Source organism: Otolemur garnettii, unplaced genomic scaffold (genome assembly GCF_000181295.1).
Source record: "Otolemur garnettii isolate 467f Iridium unplaced genomic scaffold, OtoGar3 scaffold00007, whole genome shotgun sequence".
Classification (NCBI taxonomy): Eukaryota; Metazoa; Chordata; class Mammalia; order Primates; family Galagidae; genus Otolemur; species Otolemur garnettii.
This window is the reverse complement of record NW_003852402.1, coordinates 11,921,303-11,949,263: the sequence shown is the minus strand read 5'-3', so window position 1 is coordinate 11,949,263 and position 27,961 is coordinate 11,921,303. Positions and strand designations below refer to the sequence as shown.

The 27,961-nt window shown below is 53.6% G+C and overlaps 1 protein-coding gene across 1 annotated transcript; it reads left to right on the top strand.

Annotated features, from left to right (window-relative positions):
* Positions 1–9,341: 9,341 nt before the first annotated feature.
* Positions 9,342–18,592, top strand: RASD2 (RASD family member 2). Its single transcript, XM_012801111.1, has 3 exons — positions 9,342–9,442; positions 14,111–14,390; positions 17,942–18,592. Exons 2-3 carry the CDS (start codon positions 14,120–14,122, stop codon positions 18,469–18,471), a joined length of 801 nt encoding a protein of 266 aa, XP_012656565.1. The 5' UTR covers positions 9,342–9,442; positions 14,111–14,119; the 3' UTR covers positions 18,472–18,592.
* The last annotated feature ends 9,369 nt before the right edge of the window (positions 18,593–27,961 follow it).

Genomic DNA, 27,961 nt, shown 5'->3' with positions numbered 1-27,961 from the left:
CAAGTGCAGCTGTACTCAGCTGGTAGATGGAAGGTTCTAGAAGGGCAGTCAGTTCCCCTCCAGGTGGCCTTTCTTACTACACGGCCTTTCCCTCTGGTAAGGCAGCCTGAACGTCCTTATATTATGGTGGTTGGATTCTGAGAGTGAAAGCAGAAACTGCCAGACCGCTTGAGGTCCAGGCCTAGCACCAGGGTAGTGTCTCACTTCAGCCACAGTCTACCAGTGAAAGCAAATTACCCTTTATCCCAGACTCCAGTGCATAAACTCCCATCTCTCGATGGAAGGAACCATTGGTGGCCATATTTGCAGACCAAGGTTGATGGGACCACGGAACCCAGAAGGAAAGTAAGAGTGATTGACACAAGTTTGACTTATGTGCGGCCTTTTGGTGCTAAATCCAGGCTCCCCACACCTCTGCTCAGGGCTCAACCTCTCTCCTATTACACTGCTTTCCTCTTCTTCAAACAACCCCGGTGGCTGGAGACCACTAAACAGAAAGAGAAATACACCAAGGCCTGAGTCATTAGCATCTTGGAACATTGGCTTCTATTTCTGGCTTATCTGAGATAGCTGGCAAACCTCCCCCCTGAACCCCATCTCCCCAGCTCGGCACTCCGCGGTAATGAGCCCACTGTATTATGTAGCATTAGCAGAAGTGCTGGGTGCTGATCAAGAGAGGAAATAGACTCTCCATGTTCTGCGATGAGCGGCCTGCACCTGGGTCTCGGGGTTCAGCTGTGGGCTCAGGGGACGGCAGCTACCACTTATTGATGGCCTACTGTGTGCCAAGTTATGTGTTTGGCGTGCCTGGCCCCGTTTTTTTCTCGAGCCTCGTCTTGCACTGTATTTCCTCTCTCTGCTTCTCAACCAATTCTAGGTCTATTTTTAATTTTTTTAAACAGGCCACTCTTTCTCTTCCAGGCGTTTGCACGCCCTGTTCCCTTCATTGGCAACACTGTCCCTGCCACCCAGCCTGGTTCACGCCAGTGCATCCCTCAGCTCTCAGGCTCTCTGGGTTTCTCAGCTGGACTGCAGGGTCCTCCAGGGCAGGGCCACACCTCGCAGGGTTCTGTTTGGTGCCCAGCTCAATGACCCATAAGGATTTGTTGAGTAACTAAATGATGACATGAATGACCCTTCACAACAAGCCATTTTGACAGATAAAGACAACTGAGGGTCTGAGAGACCTGGCTTGTCCAAAACCAAGAATAGGGGTAGAGGCAGAGCCAGGATTCGAATCCAGGTCTGGAAGTGGCCAACTTTGTGCCCTTTCTACTCCACCTGGCTCTCAGGGTATATGAGGGGAGGACAACAGTGATGGAGAGGAGGAGAAGGAGCCTGAGAAAGAAAGAAGGGGCAAGGCACCTCTTTATCCCATTGCTCAGAGCTGGTAACACCAGAGAAGGAGGAGGAGCCTGGGGCTCGGCCACCAAGGCACCCAGTGTTTGTCTGAGCCTGGGAGTCTGGGGTCCCAGCCTGTCTTGAATTGAGGGTTTACAGGCTCTGTAGACAACAAGTGCAGGCCAGCAGCTCAGCTGGCCCGCAGAATCCAGAGGGTCAGGCTAACTCACTGGGTCTTTGGTATCCTCTGGCTAAAGGGGCCCAGGGAAGATTCTAGGTCAGAAACAGGAAGTGCTGTCCCCAGAGAGCTACATGGGATGGGGGTCCTGTGGCGCACAGAACACTGACTTCAGAGTCCCACAAAGAGTTCCAGCTCCACCAATTATTGTTGAGTGGCCCAGTTGCTTCTCTCTCAATCTCAGTCTCCTTGTTTGGAAAATGGGAATACCAAGACTCCTTCTAGTGTTGCTGGGAAAGTTACATGAGTTATATGGGCAGCATGTCTGCAATAGGGCCTGGCACAGTAGGCAGCAGTAGGTAAGTGTGAGGCTAGGAGGCCTACCAGTCCCCTGTCACCACTGAGCCTCTCTTGCCTCAGTTCCTCTCCCACGTAAGGGTTTTGTCTTCATTTTCCCCTCGGCTGTTGGGAGCATCAGATGTGGTAGAGGATGGAGAAGACACTTTCCAAATCCTGTTTAAAGGGAAAGGCTGAAGGAGGTCGTGTTTCCCTGGAGTCTCCATTTGGACCACACTGGGCCAAGGGGCCCATAAACACCCAGAGAGGAGCAGAAGTCCGTGGGTTTGAGAGATGATGGTGATGGTGCTGATGATGACGCTGGTGATGTCAGATGGGTGCATGGATGGATAGATGAATGGACAGACACAGGCCAAGGCTTGAGAAGACAACAGGGCATCAGAAAAAGATCAAAGGATGAGTCATTCAAAGACCCAGGTATTTTCCAATGCAGGCTCTGCCTCTTACCAGTCAAATGACTTTGGGTAAGTCATTGACCATCTCTGAGCTTCAGTTCCATCACCTGTAAAATGGGAACAAATTCCCTGACCTGCTTTCTTTTTTTTTAAATTGAGCAATAATAATAATGCAAAAAAAGTAACATTCACATTGTCAAATAAGAGTATGTCTATTATAGAATGCTTTGACTCTGAGGTTCAGTATGGAGTCATCAGTTAACTTCTTCTTTTTATTTTTTTCCCAAAGTCTCAAAAAATAGACAACTAATATTTATAAATAAAAGTAAAAGATAAATTCAAAAACACAGATCATGCCAAATCTTATAGACAATAGAAAAAGAAATACTTCAAAATCATTCTACTTCATCTGGATACACCTGATATTAGAATTGGAAAAAATATATTATTAGAAAGGGAAGTTATAAACATATTTCACTTATAAACGAGGATGCAATATCCTAAACAACATATCTGACCTGCTTTCTTTACAGCCAGCATCCATGGAGACCATGCATGAGCTTTTCCTATACACAAGCAGCTCTGGTGTCACTGCAGCTGTGTCTGACAGCAGGTCCTACCCAAGGCAGCTATTGGCATCAAGCAGACCTTCCAGCAAGCTCTGTCACTTCCTTGTCCAAGTGTTGTTAGGGCAGTTAGGTCCCACTTAGCCTCGGTTTCCTCATCTACCAATAAGGCTAATAATGCCACCCACGTGGGATTGTGGTCTGGCTAAAATGGGTTCATGTAGTTACAGGCACCAACCTGGTGCCTGCCAGGAGTGAGGGTTCTACAACTGGTTTTCATTATGATTAAAACTCTCTGGCCCACTCTGGTTCTTTATTTTCTGGCTGCCCACTCAGCTTTCTCTGACCTGGTATCATGATCACACCCTCTTGGTCATCACTGCTCCCTGCAAACCTGTTTGGTGGTGCATTCTTCAAGGACTAGATGATGTCTCCAAGGGTCGCCCTGTATGGTTGTGCAGGTTGCTTACTGCTCAAGGGCATTCAGCTGAGGAAATTCAGCTTGTACCTTTCTGCCAAAGCTGTGTGCCTTAAAAAGGGGCTGCCTCTGCCTGAGAAGGCACCTTTCTCTTACTTGCATAATCACAAATCACCTGTGGTGGGATTCACCCAGCTTGGAAATATAGGCTTGTATGTGTCCTCAGAGAAGACCCAACATTCTTGTAAAGAGGAAGAAACTGCACTATTCATTCAAACAACATTTACTGCATGGTAAGTGACAAATACCACCTCTCCTTTTAAAAAGGTAAGAGTGTCATGTGCAGACTATTACGACAGACTATTACGTGCTTTCCAAATCTATTTGAATATTGATACTGGACATCAAGAGCTTACCTAGTGAGTTCAGGGAGTCAGACATGCTGCATTATCCAAATCTCTTTGGATCCTAAGTTTCAGATATGAGTAGCAAGAGTTTAGATAGTAAGGGCTGCCTCCAAAAGTGAGCAATTCCTGCAAGGTGGCTCCATGGAGCACAGAAGAGGGACTGGCTGGGGCTTCCCAGAAGCAATGACACCTAATCTCAGAGGGAAAACTAGGAGTCTGCTGGCAGCCAAGAGACGAGAGGGCCCCTAAGGCACAGGCACAAACACGGGCAAAGACCAGGGGTATAGAAAGCCTGGCAAGGTCAGGGAGCTACCAGTCAGTCTTTTTGACTAGAACATAAGAGGTAAGGAGGAAGAATGCTGGAAAATGAGGATCAGAGAGGCTAAGTGGCCTATACAAGGGTCACACAGCAATCTTTGGTCTAAATGGGATTAGAACCCAGGCTCCTGCCTGAGTTGGTTTTGCACAGATCATGAGGCTCCGGGGTGTGAGGAAAGAGGATCTCTGTGTAGGCAGCAGGTGGCAGAAGGTGTCAGATGCAGGGAAGGGAATAAAGTGCGACTCATTCAACCTTGCTCCTGTTGACCTCTGGCCTAGGGGCACCACTGTGCCCTCAGGGATGTCTGATAAGGCCCCATAGTGCCAGACAAGGTGGCAGTCTGCTCTGGCCATCTATTCTCTGCATTGGCTGGTACCTGACCCAGTGCCCTAATACAGATAAGCTTGTGCAGCTGGTGACCCGTTGACCTCTGTGGAAGTTCAACGCTAACTCAGATGCCTGGCCCTGCCAAGGCCAGAGTCCCAGTTAGGGGCTCTATAGTCCTGGATGGTGCATTAAGTAGGAAAGAGGATTGTGCTAGGCAGGGGTCAAGACCTAGGTTCTGGGTCTAGCTTGGTTCTGGACCAAGCATTGAACTTGATCCAACCACAAACCATCTCTTTGGGAAGATTGGACCTCATGACCTCTAAGGTATTGCCCACTCTAACCTGGCCAGTGGTTCCCAAACTTTGGTATGCATTAGAATCACCAGGAGCACTGGATCAGACCAGATAGCTGGGTCCCAATCCCAGACCTTCAGATGCAGTGGGTCTGGGCGGGATCGAGATTCTGCATTTCTAACAAGCCCCAGATGCAGCTGCTGCTGCTGGTCTAGAGACCACACTTTGAGAACCACAGTTCTGCAACCCTGACTGCAGATTGGAATTATTTAGCGTGAAGCCCAGTCCTAGAGCAATTACATCAGCTTCTCTGAGCCGGGAGCCTAGGCTTCGTCATCTTTTGAAAGCTCCCCAGGTGATTCTAACATGCTGCCCAAGTTAGGAACCATTGTTCTAGAACAGCACCCTGGCATATAATAGGGTTTTTTTTCAGCCTCTCATTAGCTGCCTGGCTTCAAACAGCCTCCCCAGCCTCAGTTTCCCCTCCTGTAAGTGGGGCTGTTAGGACTAAATGAAACTCTGCCTTGCTTCGTCTGCCTCCCCCCTCTCTGTCTCCAAGGAGAGCTTGTGCATTTCTTCTGCTCTGAGGCTTTTCAGTTGAGCACAATTCAATAAGCATTTATTAAAAACTTGCAATGTACGAGACGCTACCCTTAATGATGTGGGAATACAAAGATGAATCAGGCTCGGTCCCCACTTAAAGGCGCTCACATGCCGATGGGGGTGAGGAGGCATGTGTCCAAAACATGAGACGGGGTGTTTAGAGAAGCAATCCTGATGAAGGCCACTGCCATGAGGCAGCTACTATTGCAACACCCACTTTATAGGCAAAGAAACTGAGGCTCAAAGAGCCGGGCTTTGGTGCTGTGGGAGCCCAGAAGGGGATGAAATCCACACCATGAGAAAGGCAAGGAGAGGCTGGGCTCTGTGGCTTACAGCTGTAATCTTAGCACTCTGGGAAGCCAAAGCAGGTGGATTGCTTGAGCTCAAGAGTTTGAGACCAGCCAAAGCAAGAGTGAGACTCCAACTCTACTAAAAATAGGAAAAATTAACCAGGCATCATGATGGGTGCCTGTAGCCCCAGCTACTTAGTAGGCCGAGGTAAGAGAATCACTTGAGCCCAGGATTTTGAAGTTTCTATGAGCTATGATGATGCCACAGCACCCTACTGAGGGCAACAGAGACTCTGCCTCAGAAAAAAAAAAGGGGGAGAAAAATTTTGTGGGGGAGGGAGCTGTGGACATTATGCTTTGAAAAATGTATAGGAATTTGCTGGGTCAATACAGAGAAGGGGGTATCTCAGATAAGAGACCAGCATACTCAAAGCCCGGAGGAGGGAAAGTTGGGGTTCTCGAGGGACCTGGAAGTGGTTTCATTCGGCAGAAATGCAGGCTGGGAGCAGGACATGATAGGAGACAGATCCTGGTTAGAGGTTTTGTATGCCAGCCAAGGAATTTATATTTTATATCTTAAGCAACGGGGAGCCCCTGAAAATTATTGAGCAGGGGATTTTGCTTTTAGAAAAAGATCCAAATGATTGTGTTGTATAGGGGAGAGGGTTGACAAGGAGCCTAGTGAGGGAGGAGGCAGCTACAAAAAGGGGTCCAGGTGGGAGGCAGAGACAAATGGGATACAGGAAGGGGGGAGGATGGGAAATAGGTGCACGTGAGAGGTGTACTGTTGCCACGTGAAGCTTCCTTGGGTATCCGTCCCTATGTGCACCTGTTTATTGACGGAGCCATTTTGTCTTAGTGATGGGGGAGGGGAGGAGCAGGCAAGGGCAAGTAGGTCTCTCAGGGCCTCTCAGCTCCTCTGACGATGGGGATGTGGTCAGTGGGGCGTGACCCACTCAGGTTGAAGAGCTCTGCTAAAGCAGTGCGTAATGGGCTCCTGGGCTGCCTGCCACAGGGCTGTGATGGGGGTGGGGAGGTTAGCCCTGTGGCCCAAGTCCTCCTGACCCCAGCCTTCCAGGTGAAGCCTGCCACCCTGCCCTCCTCCTGCTGCCAAATTCATGGCCAGTTCAAGACCCACAGACTCTGTGTGTCAAACCGAGAACAAAGTCTCCCAGGCTGAAGCAAGTTATTAGAAGCAAAGTCTGAATGTGGAAAGAGCACTGGGCTGGGATCCTGCCGCTTGCCATTGAGTGACCTTGGGCATGTCTTCTATCCCCTCTAGGCCTAGACTGGGGCATCCAACACCTGCCCCATCTTCTCTGCTTAACTTCCCTGGAGAACCTCCAGATGGTACAGGGACAAGCAGTGCAAGCCACTTTCCATACTCAAAGTCCCAGGCTGTTGGGCGGTGCCTGAGGCTCAAAGGAGTAGGGTGCTGGCCCCATGTGGTGGGTTCAGCCCAGCCCCTGCCAAAATTGCAAAAAAAAAAAAAAAAAAAAAGTCCCCGGCTGTTTTAGTCCTCTGGCATTCTGTGGACCTAGTGGTCTCATACCAATTTCAGAGATGACAGAATCAAGGCCCAGAAACTTTTCATGACTGGACTAGCATCAAATATTTGGGTGGTTACAGGGGCAGGAGACAAACACCAATATTTCAGCCAATGGAGCCAGACCCTCACCTTGGTGCCCCCAGACCCCCACTGCCTGTCATGAGGTGGGAAGGCTGGGTCTGTGGTGGGGGTAAGTTTGGTGGGCATCCTTGAGGTCCAAGGTTCGGGGGGTGAGGGACTCAGATACAGAACCCACTCTTTCATCACATAAAGAGAACATTCTCTTTTAAGCCTCCTGATCACATGAAGTAGAATGTCTCTGTGGGGTACTAATGGGTGTTTAAACACCTCTCCAAATCTCACCTATCTCTCTTTTTCACTGAGGGCATATCTCAAGCCTTGGCCGGCCCCAGTTTCCAGCTAAAATGTAATAACCTTGCTTTGTTTTCATTGTGCTTATTTTAAGTCTTACCTTCTATTTATGGCAAGTGATACTGGTTTCCCATTTAAGGCAGCGATATAACAATTCCTTTATAAAATGTGTTTAAGGGGTGGGGAAAGTGAGTCTTGTATTTAAAGGAAATATTAATAAGCAGCATGTAGATATGGCACGGTGAGAAAGCCTGATGTCTGACCTAGTTCAAACCCCTCATTCTTTCAAAATTTGAAGTAATTTCTTTAAGAGATGGGGTCTCCCTCTGTTGCCCAGAATGGAGGAAGCGCAGCCGCACTGTCACTGCTCATGCTGCCCCCAACTTCTGGTCAAGCCCTGCATTTAAAGGCACCGAGGTAGGGGGGCATGCTGGCAAGAGAGCCACTGCTGAAGGCACACAGTGAGTCCCAGCAGGGCTCTCTCACCAGTACTCTCTCAGATTCGCATGCCGCGAAGACCTCCACTCAAGCGCGCTAGGCCAAGGTGACTCTGGTCCCTCCTGGAGACACGTGCGCGACCCATGTGCCAGCCCGTGGGGGTCCTGCGGTCACCGAGACCACGGGAGGGGGCGGCTGCTCGGGGCTAGCAGGATGGACACCTGAGAGGGCACCTGGGGATTTCCGTGGAGCAGGAGGACGCGGGGGCCGTTGCGCGCGCTGTGGCCCCGCCTGGCGCGAGCCGCCCGAGACCCTGGCTGAGTGGGCTGGTGTCCGGACCCATGGGTCACCTGTGGCCGAGGCAGGCGTGCATGTGAGTGCGTGCGCAGACGTCAGCCTCCGAGGCCCGTGCCGCCTTCCGGTCACGGCGTGCGAGCCCGTCCCCTCTGGTAGCTCCTTAGCTGCCCCAGCCCCACGCGCCGGGACACGCGGAGCCTCAGACTGCGGCAAGCGCGGGCGGGGTGGGGCGGGGCCAGGCCGCGGGACCCGCCGCCCATTGGCCGGACGCCGGCGTGGGGCGGGGCGTCGGGCGAAGGAGGGTGGGCAGGCTCCTGGAGGGCAGACGCTGGCGCTGGGTAGCGGGATCTGCTTCTCGAGGCTGGAGCAGAGGAACGAACGAAGCGACGCTCATCTTCGCCTGAGCTGGGCTTCTGCCGCAGACACCTACATCAGGAGCCTGGGCCCGGGCCACTTTTCAGAGGGACCAGAGACCTCGCCCCCCGGGATAAAGAGGGGCATTACCCTGCGAGAAGGGGAAGGAGGGAGGAGTCAAGCTCCCGCAGAAAGTTCTCCTCTGGCGACAAGAACAGGTGGAAGTGGGAGAAGGAGCCGGGTTAGGGCTAACTTGGAGCTGCGAAATCTTGGAGCGGCGTTCAAGGCTCCCTCCCACACGCGCGCGCGGAACTGAGCACCCTGCTCCTCTTTCAGCTGCTGGCGTCGCCTTCCGGGGAGAAAGGAACCGTCCTCTGGCGTGGGGAGAGCAGTAGAGCTGCGGGCAGAGGAGGAGGCCGAGGCCGAGCTCGGCAGCCCCTTGCACCAGGGAGAGAGAGTTAGCAGGGGCGGACAGGTCAGGTTCGCCCACCTCGGACACTCACCCATAATTACCTCTAAAGGACTGCCCCAAAGTCTCGAGGGGCCCCACCGTAATCCCTGGACTCGCCCGTACCGCCCACCCAGGCGGGGACCCTCAGATCGAACGTCCCCAAGCTTCCGGGCACCTGGCTCAGCCGGAGGCCTCCGGCTCGGGGCAGGGCAGGGCCGGCGGCGGTGAGCCGGAGCCCGCCCGTCGCCCGAGCCCCGCCGAGCCCTCGGAGCCCACCCATGGGGCACCAGCTCCGCGTGCCTCCTCTCCTAGCCGCGCCCATCCTGGCGCCCCGAGCCGCGCAGAGGAAGATCCCTGCGTAGTGACTCGGGAGCCGTTGAAGACTCGGGGCAGCTCGGCAACCGGAGCAGCAGGAGGTTCCCCGCACCTCCAGGCTCTTCCAAGCAGCTCTCCCAGCCGTGCCAGAGGCCAGGCCCGCCATTCCCAGGTAGGAGACACCCCAACAGAACTGGTGAGCTGGGTGAAATGGGGCAGAGGGAAAGAGAGGGTAAGGCTAGGGGAAGAAGGCTCAGGGATACTTTACACCACCAGAGAGAGGACCTACTATGTGCTGGGGTTATCTGGCCACTATATATTCTTAGAGAAAATTGAATTCATTGAGCACCTACTATACTGGGAGCTAGACTCTACTTATCCCAAGAAAGAAAGATACATTTAACTGCTGGTTTGGTGGTAGGAGCTTTGCCTTCAAAGCTAGGCTAATAGTGCATTTGGATTGGAGGAAATTGAGGCTCAGGAAGGAAAAGGCACTTACCTTCACCAAACACTCTCCCCCACCTCCTGCAGCTAGCTGCAGTCTGCATACCTGCATGTAGGGGTGCTGGGAGGGGAGCTGTGGGTATCCTCCCCACCCCTGGCAAGGATTTCCCTTGAGAAAGGAAGATTAAGTGATGCCTTTCTTATCTAGAATTCTTGAGGTTTTTCTTGTTGGTGCAAAGTAAGTTCCGGGATTTCTTCCCAGGAAGGGTTTCCTGTACTCAGATGGCTGGAGGGCCCCCAGACAGCTCTGGGGGCCTCTTCTGTGCCCTCTTCATCTCTTGCCTTTAGCCCTGGGGGGAATGGCAGAGGGTGTTGTCCATGAAAGAGGCTGGCCTCTTCCCAGTTGGCTGTAGGTACTGCTCTCAGGAGCTATGAGTCTGGCTTCCCCTGGTGTCAGACAAGCTGGCCTGAGGTTCTCTGGAGACCTCTGCCTGCATTCCAGTTCTGCCCCACAGCTGCCAAGAGAAAGTGCCACAAAGAAAGGAAGCCAGCATTGTTCAGGCTTGCTGCGGTCAGTCTCTGGACTTCTCATCGAAGCTTCAGAGCCATGCAGTGGGTTTGTTTCCACCATGCCCATTGGATAGAGGAGTCACCTGGCCCTCGTGGGCCCCCTCACTTGCTGGAGGTTGCTTCTGGAAGCTGGTGCCTGCTGGCCTTCTACCATCTGAGCTGCCGAGGGTGGCGAGGTGAGCTTTGCCATGCCCTTGGACACCCTCAGTGTGGAAGCTAGAGGTAGGAGACTGTGGTGTGCACTGATGGAGGAGGCATGGGGGACACACAGGGAGGACACATCTAGATGCTTATCTTGCAGTCCTTGCCCATCTGTCCCCTGCATCTTCCAGGGAGGCCCTGGGGGAAAGGCCCAAAGAGAAGGTGAACCTACAGGTGCCCTCGCTGGGAGCTGGTTGGCAGGTCTGGGGGAAGAGTCCTGGGCTGGGTGTCTATCCCACCCCACCTCCCCCAGAGAGAGAAAAGGAATGAGAATATAACATGCCTCAGAGGCCATTCCCTGCCTGACACCAGCTGAGGCCTCACTGAGTCAGGCACTCTTTTGAAAAGGACTGCAATTCGGGCTGGGGGTGGGTTTTCACAGAGGCAAGTGTGCAGGCTTTGGAGCCTAACAACCCTGGTTCTATCTGTAGCCCAGTTAGTTACCTGCTGTGTGTTGTGGGGCAAGTGACTTAATGTCTCAGAGCTTTAATGTCCCAGTCACCATCAGTCAGGCCCCCTCCTCACAGGACTGCAGCGAAGTCGTTGACATGATGGGTGCCCAGTTGGCTGTAGTTATTGCTTTCCCAGATGGCTGTGCCTCCTCTCTTCCCCAGGGGGACTTAAGGTCTCCCAGCTGCCCATAGAATGTCTCTGTGGTGGGGTCAGCAGTCACAGTACTGGCATTTAGGTACCTGCCCTGCTAGTGATCCCTGTTGACCCCCACCTGTCTGGGCCTTTGGGGTTGGACTCTGAATTCCCAGGGGGCCCTTCAACTCTGACTTCTGTCTGCTCCTCACTGCGGGGATTAGCCTGGCTGAGGACTGAGGAGCGGAGCTGGCAGCAGAGGGGCGATGTGGTGCCCACAGGGCTGTGGACAGAGAAGGGAAGAAGGATGCGGGGGCGGGAGGTGGAGCCTACGGAAGCACTGTCACCTGGCCTCCAGGTGTCTAGGTGTCTCACACAGCCCCACGTGGCTGGAGCCATGTGAAAACTCAATCTTCTCTCAGAGTAAAAGCTACGATCTTTTTTCTCCTTCTTCACCCCTCTTAGATTCCCTGCAGCCTCTCTCTGACTCCCTGCCTCTCTCTGCTTCCTTTCTCTGACTCTCTGAAGCCCCTCCAGTCATTAATATCAGCTCATCTGTACCAGGAGCTCTGGGCCAGAGCTGACACAAGGCAGTGGCAGACACAAACACTGTTTCTAGGGGCTGCCGGCTCCTTTCCTCTCCTCTGTTTAGACAGGTGACCACCAGCAGGTTCAGGCTCCCTGCATGGGAAACTGGGGCAGGGGCTGTCTTCCTCTACCTCTGCTGAAGGCCCAGGCTGGCCCAACCAGCCCTGAGGGAGGCTGAGAGGGCTCCCTGTTGGTCTGGTAGCCCCTCTCCCCACGGCCTACCCACAGATGCACCCAGGGAACCTTAGCAGGAGCTGAGGGGAAAAGATCCCAAAGTGGGGCTTCTGCTGAGCCCACAGGCAGAGCCATTTGCCATTTGATTCATTCTTGGGTCACTCACTGAGCACCTGCTTGTACATGGTATGGCAGTGCTGTGGGATAAATACGGAGGTGGCTTTAGGCATGAGTAGGGTGGGAGATTATCACTTAGGCTTTCGAGCACTAGGGCCCTCGCTGGATGTGCTGTGTCCATAGCACAGGGCAGGCCACCTGGGATCATATCGCACCTTTGCAGGTTACTGACTGTGTAACCGGTCAAGTAATTTGACCTCTTTGTGCCTGCCTCAGTTTCCTCATCTGTAAATTAGGGGATAATACCACTTGCTTTCAGAGATCTGGAAGGGGTGAAGTAGGCTGTAACTGCAAAATAATGGCAGCAATGCTGATTTCCACACTTAGCAGGTACTTGGCACACAGTGTGGGGTGGGCAATGCCAGTGTTGTCATCCTGGCTCCAGGGGTCAGGGTCTGCTGAGCAGGCTCTGTGTGTGTTCTCTTCGCAGCTCTTTCATTGAGGTCGCACTGGTAGTTTGGAATTGGCTGAGGTGGGCGTACTTAGCCATGGAAATTGACAAACACTGCCATTAGGGCCTTTTAAAAGGGTATTTTCGAGAGCAGCTTTATTGTACAGGAGCTCGCGGTTGGGCAGGCGAGCAAATACGGACACGTGCCAGATACTCATACACAGGAGATCTCTCTGCCTCAAGTGGCCATGTCAGAATCTCTCCACATAATGACAGAAAGTTATGAGATTGGAGGGGGCTTTGGGGTCAGTGGAGGAGATACTGACTTGGGCACCCAGAGGTGGGGCACCCAGTGGGGTGCTGTATATTGAGCACATACAGCCCTTGGTGTGAACTGAAAAATGATGCCTCCCCTGAGCAGTTGAACTGCACAAAGGTGCCCCTTCCTCTGGGATGTAGCCCCCACTCGCCCACCCAGCCAGGTACCTTGTGCAGTTCCCAACCTGCACAACCTGTGGTGGCCTGCCAAGGACCGAGGGGATTGGTATTGCTGCAGGCCTGTGTCCACCTGCTGTTCCAGGGCTGGAAAACTCTCCTCTGGGGAATTAGGCCCTCAGACAGGAGGTGGCACTTGAGCCAAACCCTGCAACGTAGGGGAGGGTGATGTTCTAGGGCTGGCAGGAGCTCAGTAGAGCTCAAACTAACTAGGGTGACCAGATCAGGGGTTCTGGGGCATTCTGGTGGGTACTGAGATGAGAAAGGAGGGTGAGCTGGGCTGTGATGGACTTTGGGGTGGGCCTGATGGAGCCTGTGGAGGTCTGCTTATCTCCGCTTGAGGTTTAGAGCTTGGATCCATTGCAGCCTCTTTCATGAGGTTAAGAGGCTCCCATAGAAGTTTCTGGATTTTCCCCAGAACCATTGGTCCTTGGAGTTGTGAGGGAAGCTTGAGTCACCAGTGGGTTATTCCCCTGTCCCACATCCTCTAGTCCAGGCCTGTGGGACTCCTAGGGGCAAGTGATCTCTTAGGGTCTGAGAGGGGAAAACCTCTAGGCAAGAGGTAAGAGGCCAGCTGGGCCTCTATGGGAGAGAGAGTACAGGGGCAGAGCACAGGGGCAGCCCCGGGGGTCAGGCTTAGAGCATGTGGTCTGGACTCAGCCTTCCCTTACTTCCTGGGAAGACTGAATGGCCACAGTAGCACCCACCCCCACCCCCGCCGGTGTCATGCTAGCCTTCCCTGTCCCAGAAGCAGGTTCTGGGAGGCCAGAGTTGGTGAGGATGGATACACCCAGGGAAGAATGAATTCTCAAAATAGTTAACCTTCCTGCAGTCTCACCGTGTGCTGAGCCCTTTGCAACAACGTTGTGAGTTGGGCTCATTTTATGGATGAGAAGTGACCTCTAGAGAGGTGAAGCTGTTTGCCAAGATCGGTAGTTAGTGGCAAAGTGAGGGTCCTGCGCAGGAATAAACAAGGGGATACATGGATGGGAGGGGGAGTGAGCGCATGGATGAAGGAAGGCGTGAAGAAACAGGCAGACCTGACCTAACAACAGGGTGGAACTCCAGGCCCCTGAGAGGGAGCCTCACCTGACATTCCCATTTGATAGACAGAAAACTGAGACCGAGTCAGGCCTCAGAGGGGAGGCCAACAGGGGAGGCGGGGTCGCTGGGTGGAGGGTCTCCTGAGCCCTGCTCCCTTGCTTTTTCTCGCAGACCCGAGCCATGATGAAGACCTTGTCCAGCGGGAACTGCACTTTCAGTGTGCCCGCCAAGAACTCATACCGCATGGTGGTGCTGGGCGCCTCTCGGGTGGGCAAGAGCTCCATCGTCTCTCGTTTCCTTAACGGCCGCTTCGAGGACCAGTACACGCCCACCATCGAGGACTTCCACCGCAAGGTGTACAACATCCGCGGTGACATGTACCAGCTGGACATCCTGGACACCTCCGGCAACCACCCCTTCCCAGCCATGCGCAGGCTGTCCATCCTTACAGGTGCCCGGGCTGGGGCTGTGGGCTCGGGGAGGTATGGGCACATGTACATTTGTAGGGGCGTTTTGTACTTTGCAGAACTCTTGTCCGGCCACGGTCTGAGTGGCACCCACACAGGTCCCCCGCATGGTGAGACTGACAGACACACTGCCGCTTGCAAAGTAGTGATGTTGTGGAGGGCCCCCATTCTGTTCTATTTGACTGTGGGTCGACTGTGGGTCGACTGCCCATGACCACAAGGGCTGCCTTCTAGATCAGGCACTGACACAAATGTGTGATGGGGACACTCCATTCCAAGGCACAAGATGATCCATACTGCTGCCTTCCTTCTCTGGGTGGTGACCTAGAAGTGCTCCAGGGCCCAGGGTCACTCTGCAGGGTGCAGGGCTCCCGACACCCGAGGCCTTTGCCACCTCTCAGAGAGGTGGGTGAGGGCAGGACCCAGGCAGTGCTCAGCCAAAGGGAAGGGGCCTGGTAATAGTGACAGTTACAGGATGGCGGTGCTAACACCTGTTAGGAGCTGTGGGCCTGGCCCTGTCCTCAGAGCTTGGCAGGCATTTATAGAATTCCCACAATTAACCTAGGAGAGTAGGAATTTGCCTCTGTTCTACAAGTGGGGAAACTGAGGCCCAGAGGGGTGAGTAACTCACTCCAGGTGGTAACAACACAGCTGGTCAGTGGCAGTCTGGCTCTGGTACTTTACCATTGAAGTGATCCCACAGCCTCTTGGCTCCAGCAGGAGCCATGGGAAGACAAGGAAGATTGTGGGGAGTGAGGGACACATAGAGACGAGGGACACATAGAGACACGGGCTGTGTTATCATTTGCGTGGTTATGGCAGGTCAGGGTGGGATCTGAGAGAGCAGGCCCAGAGACCGTCTGCTAGTGTCCAAGTCTTGGTTCTGCTGCTTCCTGTTACTTGAGGCAAATAACTCTATATCTTTGTGCCTCAGTTTCCTCATCTGCAGAATTGGCATCACATGATCGCCCATCTCAGAGGGCATCATAAGCATTGAGTGAGTTCATGTATGTAAAGTGCTTGGTCAGCAGACGGTTAGAGCACAGAGAATCAGTCTTACCTTGAGTCAGCATTTATGGTCTGCCTGCTTTGGGCTGCACAGGCAGCGATAGGGACAAGTGACCATGTAGCATCTTTAAAACAGCCCCCCAAATTGAGACACCCCTACACCAGGAAACCCATGCCATGCCCAGCCTGAGCACTCTGGCAGGTGGCTGTCTCTTCCGGGCTATCCTCGCTGACCATCTGACTCAGATAGGACCGTCACTCCCAACCCTCACACCAGAGAGAGTGTGTAGACAGAAGAGCTGTGGGCCAACCTGGGTTCAAATGTGGCTCCACCACTTGGTGGCTTAGATGAGTGACCAGAGTCAGCCTCCCTGGCCACACAGCCAGCAGAACTTTATTCCCCCCCAGAGTGTCTGTGAGGTCTCCCAGCCTTGGAGAGGGGGCTGAGTGCCCACTGATGTGAGCAAGACTAGTGGCGGGGGGGGGGGACGTGGAGAGGGAGCACGTGTATTTTCCACACTCATCTTTGGTTACACAAATGATACATGAACACACCCTTCTGCAAACACCACAGATAAGGCCAACTCTCTTTGACCCTTGTCCACAGTCCGGGGCTCCTGCCCCTCCCCAGGGGTGGCCACCCCACCAGTTTGGTGTGGACTCTTCTAGAACCCCATGAGCACCTTGGCATTCGTATCTGTGCCCCCACAGTGCAAAGGATTTTTGTGTCTCTTGAGGTGCGGGTCGCATTCTGAGCACATCCGTCTGCCGCTTGCTTTCTGCACTCACCAGCCCGCACCTCATTTTCCAGCTTGGTGCTACTGCGCAGGAGATTCTGAGAACCATTAATTCCTCTGCCAGCTCTTCTTCCAGCTGCCAGCCGGTCTCTGATGCTTGGCATCGCAGTCCAGCATTTGAATATGTCAAGGCCACCGAATCCTCAGGGGCCCAGCATTAGCCTAACGGGATGGCATTTGGCAGCCCAAGTGGGGACAGTTGCCAGGCTGAAGCTGCCTTTAAAGTGCCTTTCGAGATAGCCACAGCTCACTCCACCTCCTCCCATCCTTTCAGCAGACTCAGCGAGCACCCACTGTGTGCCAGGCCCCAGGGGACAGGGATAAGTGGGTGATGGCATTCTCCCCTGCTCCAGAGCTCACACACTTTTCCTGAAGGCTGTTGTGAGGGTGGTACATGCTCTTGGGGACGGGGTGCATAGTGTGCTCTGGGGGTCCAGAGGAAGGAGGAGGTAGTCCCACCAGAAGCTGGAATTGCCCAACTCTCCTCTTAAGAACTTGGGCCAGTTGCTAACTCCTCTGGGCCTCAGTTTTCTCATCTGTGAAGCAGGGATCTGTGTCAACAGCACCGAATTATTAATAGTTTAAGCAAAAGTGCAGAAGGAGCTTTGAGAATGAGACCGTGATCTTTGTAGTAAGATCAGGAATTGGGATGGAGGCCCCAGTGCAGACAGCCTCCCCGCCACCCTGCCTGCTCCACGTCTGTTTCTGTTTCAGATTCAGCACCTGCCTTGAGTGCAGTGAGCTATGGCAGAGATAGAGTGGGCCTCAGAGGCCAGCGTTCACGTATTCATCCCAGGATTTTATTCAGGATGGAGAGAGTTCCTCCTGGGTGCAGGGAAGGGGCTGGGTGAGAGCTGAATTGGGTTGAAGCTCATGTTTAAGCTGTGGGCAGGTTGTTCGCCCTCCCTGAGCCTCAGTTTACTCACCTAGAACATGAAGGCAATGAAATCTCTCTGAGGGAAGTGTTGAGAGGAGTCCAGGGGACTTCAGGCCCAGAGCACATGAGGCATGCCCATCTCTCAGTGGGTCCTTGTTCTTTTTTTTTTGGCAGTTTTTGGCTGGGGCTGGGTTTGAACCCATCACCTCCAGCGTATGGGGCTGGTGCCCCACTCTCTGAGCCACAGGCACCACCCTGGGTCCTTGTTCTCATTGTTATTGTAGACACCCAAGGTGGCTAAATGTGTGTCACACTCCATTCCTTACCTCACACAAATCAAAACAGTCCTGGAAGGAGTGTTACATGCGCGTAGGACGGGGGGGGGTGGGGTGGAAATGGGTTAGAGAGGTTGCCTGACCCACTCAGGGTGACATGGCTGGTAAGTGGAAGAGGTGGGACACAACTGTGCTTGGAGAACAGGTCAGGAGAGACCCTGCTGTCGTGGGAATTGCCCTTGTCATCATCCAGACACAGTCCACTTGAGTTACCCACACCCTCTTCACTCCTGCAAGGAAACGTGCAGTGAGGTGGCCGTGTTTGAACCAGGTGGGGCCACATGTTAGCTCTGCGCTCTGGACAGGGGATTTAGCCCCTCTGAGCCTCGGTTTCCTGCCCCAGGAAATCAGAGCAGCTACCCAGAGAGTGGCCATGAGGGTTAAGTCAGTCATGCCAGGTGACAGGCCAGGTGTGTCGGTAAATGTCAGCTGTCCGGACAATTGGTCTGTGGCCAGAGAGCTGGGAGTGAGGTCCGAGCCAGCAGGTGAGCTCACCACCTGGGACTCTCTCCCCACAGGCGACGTCTTCATCCTGGTGTTCAGCCTGGATAACCGGGAGTCCTTCGACGAGGTCAAGCGCCTGCAGAAGCAGATCCTGGAGGTCAAGTCCTGCCTGAAGAATAAGACGAAGGAGGCGGCAGAGCTGCCCATGGTCATCTGCGGCAACAAGAATGACCACAGCGAGCTCTGCCGCCAGGTGCCCACCACGGAGGCCGAGCTGCTGGTGTCAGGTGACGAGAACTGCGCCTACTTCGAGGTGTCAGCCAAGAAGAACACAAACGTGGACGAGATGTTCTACGTGCTATTCAGCATGGCCAAGCTGCCGCACGAGATGAGCCCCGCCCTGCACCGCAAGATCTCCGTGCAGTACGGGGACGCCTTCCACCCCAGGCCCTTCTGCATGCGCCGCATCAAGGAGGCGGACGCCTACGGCATGGTCTCACCTTTCGCCCGCCGCCCCAGCGTCAACAGCGACCTCAAGTACATCAAGGCCAAGGTCCTTCGGGAGGGCCAGGCCCGAGAGAGGGACAAATGTACCATCCAGTGAGCGGAGACGCTGGGGCGGGGCTTGGGCAGTGCCTTAAGGGAGGTGGCCCCATATGCCCACTGCCCGCATCCCCTGACAAGGCCCCAGCGGCAGAGTCGTTCAAGGAACTTTGGCACCAGACGGAGGCTGACCTCTACATTCATCTGCCTTCTCACCATTTCCTTCAGAGTCCTCTTGGCTGTGGCTCTCCCGTGGTTTGAGCTACTCCATGGGATGACGCCTATCTGTAGGACAGGAGGCAAATTTGGGAGACGTCAGGAACTACGCCGAGACCCAGAGGGGAGCTTTATTGTCCCTGGGTTGAAGAAATGCTGATGCCGGAGAGGCCAGGGCTCCTGCTTCCCACAGAGCCTCCTGGAACAAGTCACAGGATGAAAACACCTGAGAGCCAGATGGGAGAGGTCTCCGCTCTGGTGGGTGAGACCCAGCTGGGTTTAGGTGACAGCTGGAAGAACGCTCGTCCCAATCCTGAAGCCCCTGCCCTCCGTTGCAGCCGTTTCTACTCCCCTCCCCCCACATACAGGTTTCTTCCCTACCCTCCGCTGCCCCTGACATGGGGCATGTTTGAAGGGTGGGTGGCCGTGTCACTTAGACCAGGTCCTTCTCCCAACTGCGTTCCCGATGCTTGTGCTTTATTGTTGCGCTGTTTTTGTGTCGTGTACAGCGGTAGAAATGGAAATCATTGTACTGTAAAAGCCTAGTGACCCCTCCTTGGCTGGGCCCCTGCCCAGTTCAGATCCACTGCCTCCCTGGGGACAGCTTCCTTCCCCAGTCCCAGACAGGGTCCTGATGGCCTGTCAGCAGCTAGACATTGACCCCTGTGCTGAGCTCCACGGTTTACAGATGCTGCACAAGCGTGGGGCAGGCAGGCAGGGCTGTTTCCTTCTTTCATCCCCAGTTCATGGAGGAGACAGCTGAGACCTAGAGGGGAGGGTGACATGCCCCGAGCCCCACCCCACACCCTAGCTAGTTCAGGGCAGATCTCCCCCTAGAACTAGGCTGTCTTCTCCCGTGTTTGTTCCTCAAGCATTTATTGAGCACCTACTGGGTGCTGGGTCCACTGTGTGCTAGAAAACAAAGAGAATTCCCAGCCCTGGCCTCTGCCCAGGCCTGCTGCCCCACTTTCCACACTCGCATGGAAGGAGCAGCGGGGGCCAGACTTGAGCCAGGGAGAGGTCTGGCAGAACAGTCCTAGGGAGTCTTTTTTTTGTGCCTGGGATTTGGGTTATGCTGGATACCACTGTGGACTCAGGCGTGGTGGGCTTCGATCCTGTAAACCAAAGGCCCTTGTCATCAGCTCTTAATAAATATATTTTGTATTTTAATCTCCTTAAAAATAGTAAAGTTTAGGGCCACAGGGAAGCTTAGTGGTCACCTAGTGAGGCTCTCTGAGGCCCAGAGAGGGTAAGTAACTTGCCTTAGGCCACACAGCAAGTCTGTGCGTGGCAGAAGCAGACTAGCTCTGGGCGTTCAGTGCAGTCAGCAGTGTGCCCCTCTCCTGAGGGTGTCTAATCTCTGACCCTCTCCTTAGATCAGTCACAAAGGTTCCTGTAGGTACATCGTGCCCAGGTATATACATGTACACACATGAACACACTGATGTACGTGTCCTAGCCTAGCTCTGCATACCTACACTTGCACCCAGCCTTGGCCCCTGTCTGTGTCTGTGCTCAAAGCAGCAGCTCTGACCCTGCCTCTGTCCCCCACCTGAGCCCTCTGTGCAGACGAGACCAGCTACCTTGGGTATGCAGGTGTGTGGCCTGGCTTCACCCAGTCACAGTCCCTTGCCCTGGACCTCTGTGTACACTATCAATTAAAATGGGTTTGTTACGAAGTGGTGTCCTGGACCATGTATATTTTCTGCATTTCCAGGAGGAAGTGTGCCTCTTCTAAGCAAAGCTGGCTTCCCTCCCCAGGATACCTGCCTTCAGCCCTGAGTCCATCCCCAGGTTTAAATATGTGGGGAGATAACCCAGAGATGGGAAGTTGTGCCTTCCCTCAGCCCTGGCCCCTCTGGGCCCTCTAGGGTGTGTGTCCTGAGTTGTCCCTGTCCCTCTGGAGGAGAGGCCCTCGGTGGGCCATTAGCTCCTGAGGCTCCCTGTGTGGAAAACAGTGATTTTGCTCCCAGGAGACATTTGTGATGTCTGGAAACAGCTTTGATTACCAAGACTGGGGCTGGGGTGCTGCTGGCATCTGGTGGACAGAGGCCAGGGGTGCTGTTCAGCATCCTCCATGCACAGGACAGCCCCACACCTGAGAATTATCCAGCCCTCTCAGCCTCACTTAGACTGTCACCCCTGTGCCAGGACACTGCCTACATCTGCATCCGTGTGGACAGGTTCTGTTGGACAAATTTCTGGACCGTACTCAGTAAATACTGGGGACACAGTGGGAGCTGTCCTGTGAAGTGGGACAGGATGAGGTGGGGACAGCAAGCAGAGGCCGAGGGAGAAACTCTTAGCCCTGAGACACTGGGCAAGGTCCCTGTCCATCAGGAGCTCAACCCCCTGCTTGGACAGTCATAGGACAAAGCCAGGCTGTGGTGGCAGCAAGATCAAACAAGACCAGGGTGTGGGGCTGGGGAGAATGCCCAACCTCTGCCTACCTGGGGCCCCATCTCTCAACCTCTAGCCACATGGGGGCCCAGCTTCTGACCTCTACACACTTGGGGCTCAGCTCCCCTTCAATCCTTCGCCGACACCAGACACAGAAGGTCGGTATGGGAGGCAAGTCCCTTGGACTGGTGTTCGTGCACACAGACTGGGCAGGTGAACACTCCCCTCTGCACCGTCAGAAGTGCTAAGCCAGGTGGGCACTGGTGCACTGAACAAACCCCCCACCTTGGTGTCCTGCTGCAGCCACTCCCTCCCTGCGCCTGGATCTAGGAATAAGTCCCCTCGATAAATGGGCAATAAATGGGTGATATGGGGAGGGCAGCAGCCCCTCTAAGCCCTGAGGTTCTTTTCGAGGAGGAATTAGTATTCCTGTTGCATAATCCACAACATTCCAACCATTGCTAAGCAGAACACGCTTGCCCCAGCCCCAGCCTGGCCGGCCGCAGTCCCTGCATCCCAGTTCTCATCCTGGAGAGGGGTTAAAAGCCACAGCCACTGCAACAGAGGAGAAGGACTTCCTGGTCAATGTCTCCTTAGTCCTGGCACAGACGCTACAATAAGACTGTAGGAAAATTCCCCTCACAGTGAGACCACTCAGAGACAAGCCCAAGACAGCCTGCTAATCGCCAGCCCTAGGAAGGGAGCACTGGGGATCTGAGTTCAGAGAATTCTGTGCTGTGAACTCCCAGTGCTTGCTCTGTTTCGCCTCCCTGAACCTGTCACTTAACTCAAAAGAAAAACTTCAGCCTGCGTCACAGCCCGGTGGGGGCTGACGGGAGGCCTGCCAGGGGCTCAGCTGCCAGGAATGGGGGAAGGGGGCGGAGCTGACCTTCCATGAAGACCTTAACACTGCACCAAGCACCGTGCTGGCCTTTTTGCTGCATCCCCTCATTGACTGCTCAGGGCAAAACCTTGTGAAAGGGTTATGAATCCCTCTTTACTAAGAGGGAATGGAAATCAGAGAGGCAAAGTCACTTGTCCGAGGTTGCACAGCCAGGATGAGGCAGAGCTGGGCTAGAAGCCAGCTGAGGTGGGGGTGCCATGTCTGAGTGTGGTTCAGAGAGCCCAGTGGATGGGGTGCCTTACCATCCACAGTGAAAGGCTGAGCCACTGTAGCGGGGGAACTGACTTCTGCATGGAAAAGCCCTCTGCCCTACTCGGTCATTCAGGCACCCGGGCTTCTTCATCTTCGGGCTCCTCTATCTCTAGGATCCTGTCACCATCTGCATGGTGACATTCAGGTCCAGCTGGAGGGTAGGAGAAGAGAGTGTAGATGTCCTCCTGCCGTTTCAGGGCTATGGACACATCACTTCCGTCAGGTGACCGTTCCGACCTGTGCCAAGGCCCGAGGGATATAGCTCTTTGCCAAGTGTCTCCATGCCCAGTGGCGGCTGTTTACTGTGGAGAAGAGGAGGAGAGACCTGGCTGGTTCCGACTGTCTCCACCGAGCCACCCTAACGTGGCAGGCCCAGCCTCAGGACACCATGTACAGCCTGACTTCAAACAAGCCCCACTCTATGGACGAAACCAGAGATCAGCTTCAGACCCCCACGCTTCTTTAAATTGTCTCTGAGTGTTTATTCACTTCCTTCCCCCTGCCCCCTGTCCCTAGATGGACATTTGGACAGTCTGATGGCTTTTCTTGGAAAACAGAATATACCTTAAGCACTTTCTGTGGCAAATATAGTCTCAAACAAAATCACCCAGCCCGTGTGCAAATTGAATTTCTAGTCTTCATTCAAAGAAAAGACTTTCACTCCTTCCCCCAGCTGTGGTCTCCTGCACTCCAAAAGCTGGAAAGTTTCCCTTTAGCTACTTCTGATTTCTCTTTCCTCCATCCTTGAGACTGGAGAGAGAAGAGGCCAGGAGGGTGGGGAGTTCTTCTAGACTAGAAACTGCAGCCCCGTGGGAAGAGGATGTCATGCTGGCAGCATGGCAGATGTCTGATGATGGCATTAAAATCTCAGATAATTGTAGGTTCTTTTTTTTTTTTTTTTTTTTTTTGAGACAGAGCCTCAAGCTGTCCCCCTGGGTAGAGTGCCGTGGCATTACAGCTCACAGCAACCTCCAACTCCCGGGCTCAAGCGAGTCTCTTGCCTCCGCCTCCCAAGTAGCTGGGACCACAGGCGCCCGCCACAACGCCCGGCTATTTTTTGGTTGCAGCCATCATTGTTGTTTGGCGGGTCCGGGCTGGGGATTCGAACCCGCCACCTTAGGTGTATGTGGCTGGCGCCTTAGCCGGTTGAGCTATAGGCGCCGAGCCTAATTGTAGGTTCTTTAGAGACCATCTGCTGTCACCGGGAACCTCTCACCTGCAGGGCCTCTGTGAGTTCTGCGCATTTCTAGTTGGGCTGGTTGCTTAGTCCTTCCGCAGCCCCAAGGAATCTTTGGATTCTCTGTGCTGAGGCCTTTTGCGCCTCCAAGACACACTCTCAGAGGAGGCCTAAGGCGCCCCCATGCTGGCTTCCTTTTGTGGTCAGCCCACATCTGGCCCATATGAAACCCATGTGCTCTGCCCCTATCCACGCTAAGAGTGTAAGCTGATCTGCATTCACTGGAATCTTTAGCATCCAACCCAGCCGGTCTGTCACCCATGAGATTTATTTATTTTTCTTGGAGACAGTGTCTTGCTCTTGCTCAGGCCAGTCTGGAACCCCTGAGTTCAAGCCATCCTTCCTCTTTGGCCTTCCAGAGTGCTAGGATTACAGATGTGAGCCACCGAGCCCACCCTCATGAGATTTATTAAGCAGAGGACAAACAGTGGCCCACGGAGTCCCTTAGCTCAGGACACACCCAGCAATCTGGGCTTGGGCTGAGAGGCAGACTCTCCCACAGTGCACTACAGCACTCTCCGGGAATGCTCTTTCCGCAGAAATCCTCTCTCTGCTGACTCTTGTGTATCTTTGACAAAGGTGAGAAGTACAAGAATCAAGTAGCTGGCTCTCGGCCATAAACTCTGAACATTTTGCTCTGGGTTTGGCATCTTGCTTTGAAATCTGAGGTCAGCCTTCTTAGCTTATCAGCTGGAAGGAAGGTGCCAGGACCAGTGTCATCCACCAGATGAAAGGGGGAAGGGGAACAGCGCCCAAGGGGCCCTTGCCTCACCCAGGATGCAGATCTCTGAGCAGGAAAGCGAATTATAGCCCAGAGAAAGGACTGAGCCAAGCCAGGTATCCTGAGCACGCATCTTCTGTGCTCTTGCCCTTCAGTAAGAGAGGCAGAGGATTATACTTGTGAATAACATAGATTCTGATCTGAGACTTCCTGGGTTCAAAGCTCAGGTCCACCATTTGCCAGAGGAGGGTTCTTAGGCATATTACTTCTTTTGTTTTTGAGGCAGAGTCTCACTTGGTCACCCTTGGTAGAGTGCCGTGGCATCTTGAGCCCAAACTCCTGGGCTCAAGCAATCCTCTTGCCTCAGCCCCCCAAGTAGCTGGGACTACAGGCGCCCACTACAACACCCAGCTATTTGTCTGTCTGCTTGTTTGTTTAGCAGACCAGGGCTGGATTTGAACCTACCATCCCTGGAGCATGTGGCCAGCACCCTAACCACTGGGCTACAGGCGCCCCATGTATATTACTTTTTGTATTTGTCAGCTATTGCTGCAATAATGCTGTATAACAAAACTACCCCAAAATTCAGTGCCTCACAACCACAGGCATTTCTTCTCAGGCTTACAGGTCTCCAGGTCAATTGTAGTGTGAATAGTCTAGTCTGGACATGACTTCAGTATCCCCTTTTTTTTTTTTTTTTTTTGAGACAGAGCCTCAAGCTGTCCCCCTGGGTAGAGTGCCGTGGCATTACAGCTCACAGCAACCTCCAACTCCTGGGCTCAAGCGAGTCTCCTGCCTCTGCCTCCCAAGTAGCTGGGACCACAGGCGCCCGCCACAACGCCCAGCTATTTTTTGGTTGCAGCCATCATTGTTGTTTGGCGGGTCCGGGCTGGGGATTCGAACCCGCCACCTTAGGTGTACGTGGCTGGCGCCTTAGCCGGTTGAGCTATAGGCGCCGAGCCAGTATCCCCTTTTAATTTAAACTTTTGAAATTTTATTCATTATGGATTTTTTGCAATAATTTTTATTTTAAAACTATTGCATGAATATGTTGTTTCCCTTGATTTCCGAGAGGTTCTTTTTTTTAGCATCTCAAATTTCTCACCTATGGCGGTCGTCACCCTGGCCTCACCCATCTCTTCTCCATGACTCACTTTCCTCTTTTGTAAAATAGGAATAATAACACCACCATCTCATTGGATGGTTCTGAGGGTAAAATGAATTAACACCTATAAATGTTGAGAATGGTGCCTGATGCATAATAAGCAGCAGTCACAATTATTTCTGTGTCAGGGAGACTCCCTGCAGGCCACCTGGGGTGGGCAGCATGGCCCATGGGGCCCCTGCTCTGGTCAGCATCAGCACTGGGTACGTGCCTCTTTTTAGGACATGTCTCATTCTCTGTGTCTCCATTTCTTCATCCCTGAATCTCAGTGAGGACCACACAGGAAGGTGTGCCTGAAAGCACTTGGCAATTTGTAATTTGGGGGACAGATAGTGGTCACTGTGATCATTCGATACATGTTCACTGCAGGATTTTAACACCAAACTCTTTGGCGTGCCTCCCACCGGGAAGTGGGGTCTGGGCTTCCTTCCTCCCCTTGACCTGAGTGAGCTGCTGACTACTTGGACCAAGAGAGTGTGCTGGAGTGACACTATGTGGCTTCTAAGGCCAGGTCGGAAGAGGCCACATAGCTCTGACTGGTTTCTTGGAACTTTCTCCTGTTCTCAGAATGTTCCCTTTAAGAACCCAGCTCGGTGCTGAGGGAAGCCCAAGCTACCCAGAGAGGCCATGGGGGTGTGCTCTGGACACGGTCCCAGCCTCGTCCACCCAAAGGCCAGACATGGGAAGGCAGGAGCCTCCAGGTGACTCCAGCCCTGGCTGCGAGCATCTTCCAGACACAGTGGAGCAGAGATACGAGGTCAGACAATTAGATTTGTGAACTCATCCTAGAAAAAGTGCTACGTATTCATTGCTGAATATCAGCACGGTCACCTTCAAGGTGTTCCCCTTGGGAAGCTATGCACTGAGGCCAGGGCTTAGTCCACCCTTCAAAACAATTTTGAAACTCTTTTTCTGGAATGGCCTTGAGAGCTGTCATTGTATGAGTGTAATAGGTGCTGCAGCAGCTCAGAGGCGGGGCCTTGATCCAGCCTGGGTGAGGTTCTGGGCTGACTTCCCTGGGGGAGATGGTGCTGCAATGGAATCTAACAGGTTAATGACAGCTAGGCTAACACGGAGGATGAGGGAGTAGGTGTCTAAATGGAGTGTGGGAGGGAGCAGGGGGGAGACAGTGCCTGTTGGGAGTTCAGCGTAGCTGGAGCACAGATAGCAAAAACCTATTGTTCCTCGAAACACCTTGAGTCCCCAGCTGCCACCGGACCTTTGTACTTGCTGTTCTCTCTGCCTCGAATGTGCTTCCTCGAGGGATGCTGTTGCCTTCCTTGCTTACTCCATCATAGCTCTGCTCAGAAATCACCCACTCAGAGAAGCCTCCCCTGACCTCTCCAGCTGAGCCTTCCTCTAATCCACCATCACTCTCCACCTCCTTCCCTGCTGTATCTTTCATGAGAACATTTATCACCCCCTGACTTTTTATAATGTGTTGGGTTACAGTAGGTTTCTCCTGCTAGACTGGGAGCCACAGGAGACTAAGGTGCAGGTCCTCATAGCATCATGAGTGAAGAGAGAGGCCTGAGCGATACACTTTGGGTGCCTGTTTGTGGGAGATGGGTTGGGGGGTCATGAAAGGAAGCGGGGGAGCAGGGCAGAGGGAGCTGGTGTCAAAGAGCTTCTTTGGAGACCCAGCGTGAGGATGGAGAGCAGGCAGATTCAAGGGGGTGGAAGGAAGACCTGGCATCTCCCTGGTGTGGGCGGGGAGGCAAAAGCGGGGCTCAGTATTGCTGTGTGCCCAGCTGGTGGACAGCGCTGCCAGTCACCCAAGTGGGGGCTCCAGGAGAAAAAGGTGCAGCCTGGAAGGCCTCGCGTGGTGGGCAGAAAGAAGGAGAAGACACTGTGTTGGTGGCATTTGAGGTGCCCTGTGGCCTGGATGTGAGTGTCTGGAGCTTGAGAGAGAAGTCCAACCTGGGCAGTTCGTCTGTGGTCACGACAGCTCTGGAAAGAGCATCGACTACACAAAGAGGGGAGAAGAGGATCGGAGGAACATCGTGACTTAGGGGAAGCAGAGAGGGGACAGCTGAAGGTGGTAAAAAGGAGAGGCAGGCAGGCAGGGTCATGGAAAGTGAGGGAACAGGAAGGCTTGAGAAGAAATAATGGTCTCTGGTGTCAAAAGCTTCCAAGAAGGGGGCTGAAGGATGTTGACCGGGCTCATGACACATAGGTCATTGGAGACTTGGAGCCAAGGTTGTAGAGACAGATTGCATCGTGCTGTATGAGGAAGGGGTGCTGTACAAATACTGAGAGCATCCTTTTCTCTCTCCTTACAATTTTTAGATAAGCACAGTTGTGAAAACAGAAGAGAAACATGGGGCAAACGAGAGGGAGTGAGGGTTCAAGAGCGATCCATGGCTGCATTATCATCATTCTTTAAGACGGAGAGACTTGAACTTGCTGAAATGCTGCTGAGAAAGACCCAGAGAGAAGGAGGAGGATGTTACGGGGCAGAAAGAAGTGATGGTTGCTGGAAAGGGGTCTTCGCAGGCCTGGGGAGAGCTGGGGTCCAGGGCACAGGTGGAGGGCTGTGACTGTGGAGAGATGGCGACCTTCAAGGAGAAGGGGGAAGATGGGGGGGTGGGGTGGAGCTGAGCCTATGACTGAGCCATCCTGAGCCTCAGGGAAGCCTTTGTCCTGCTTCCCAAGG

Bases quoted from the DNA above. Each gene is read 5' to 3' on its own strand.
- RASD2 (XM_012801111.1), top strand. From the start codon at position 14,120: ATGATGAAGACCTTGTCCAGCGGGAACTGCACTTTCAGTGTGCCCGCC. The intron at 14,391-17,941 runs GTGCCCGGGCTG...CTCTCCCCACAG, and splicing joins CAGGCTGTCCATCCTTACAG to GCGACGTCTTCATCCTGGTG.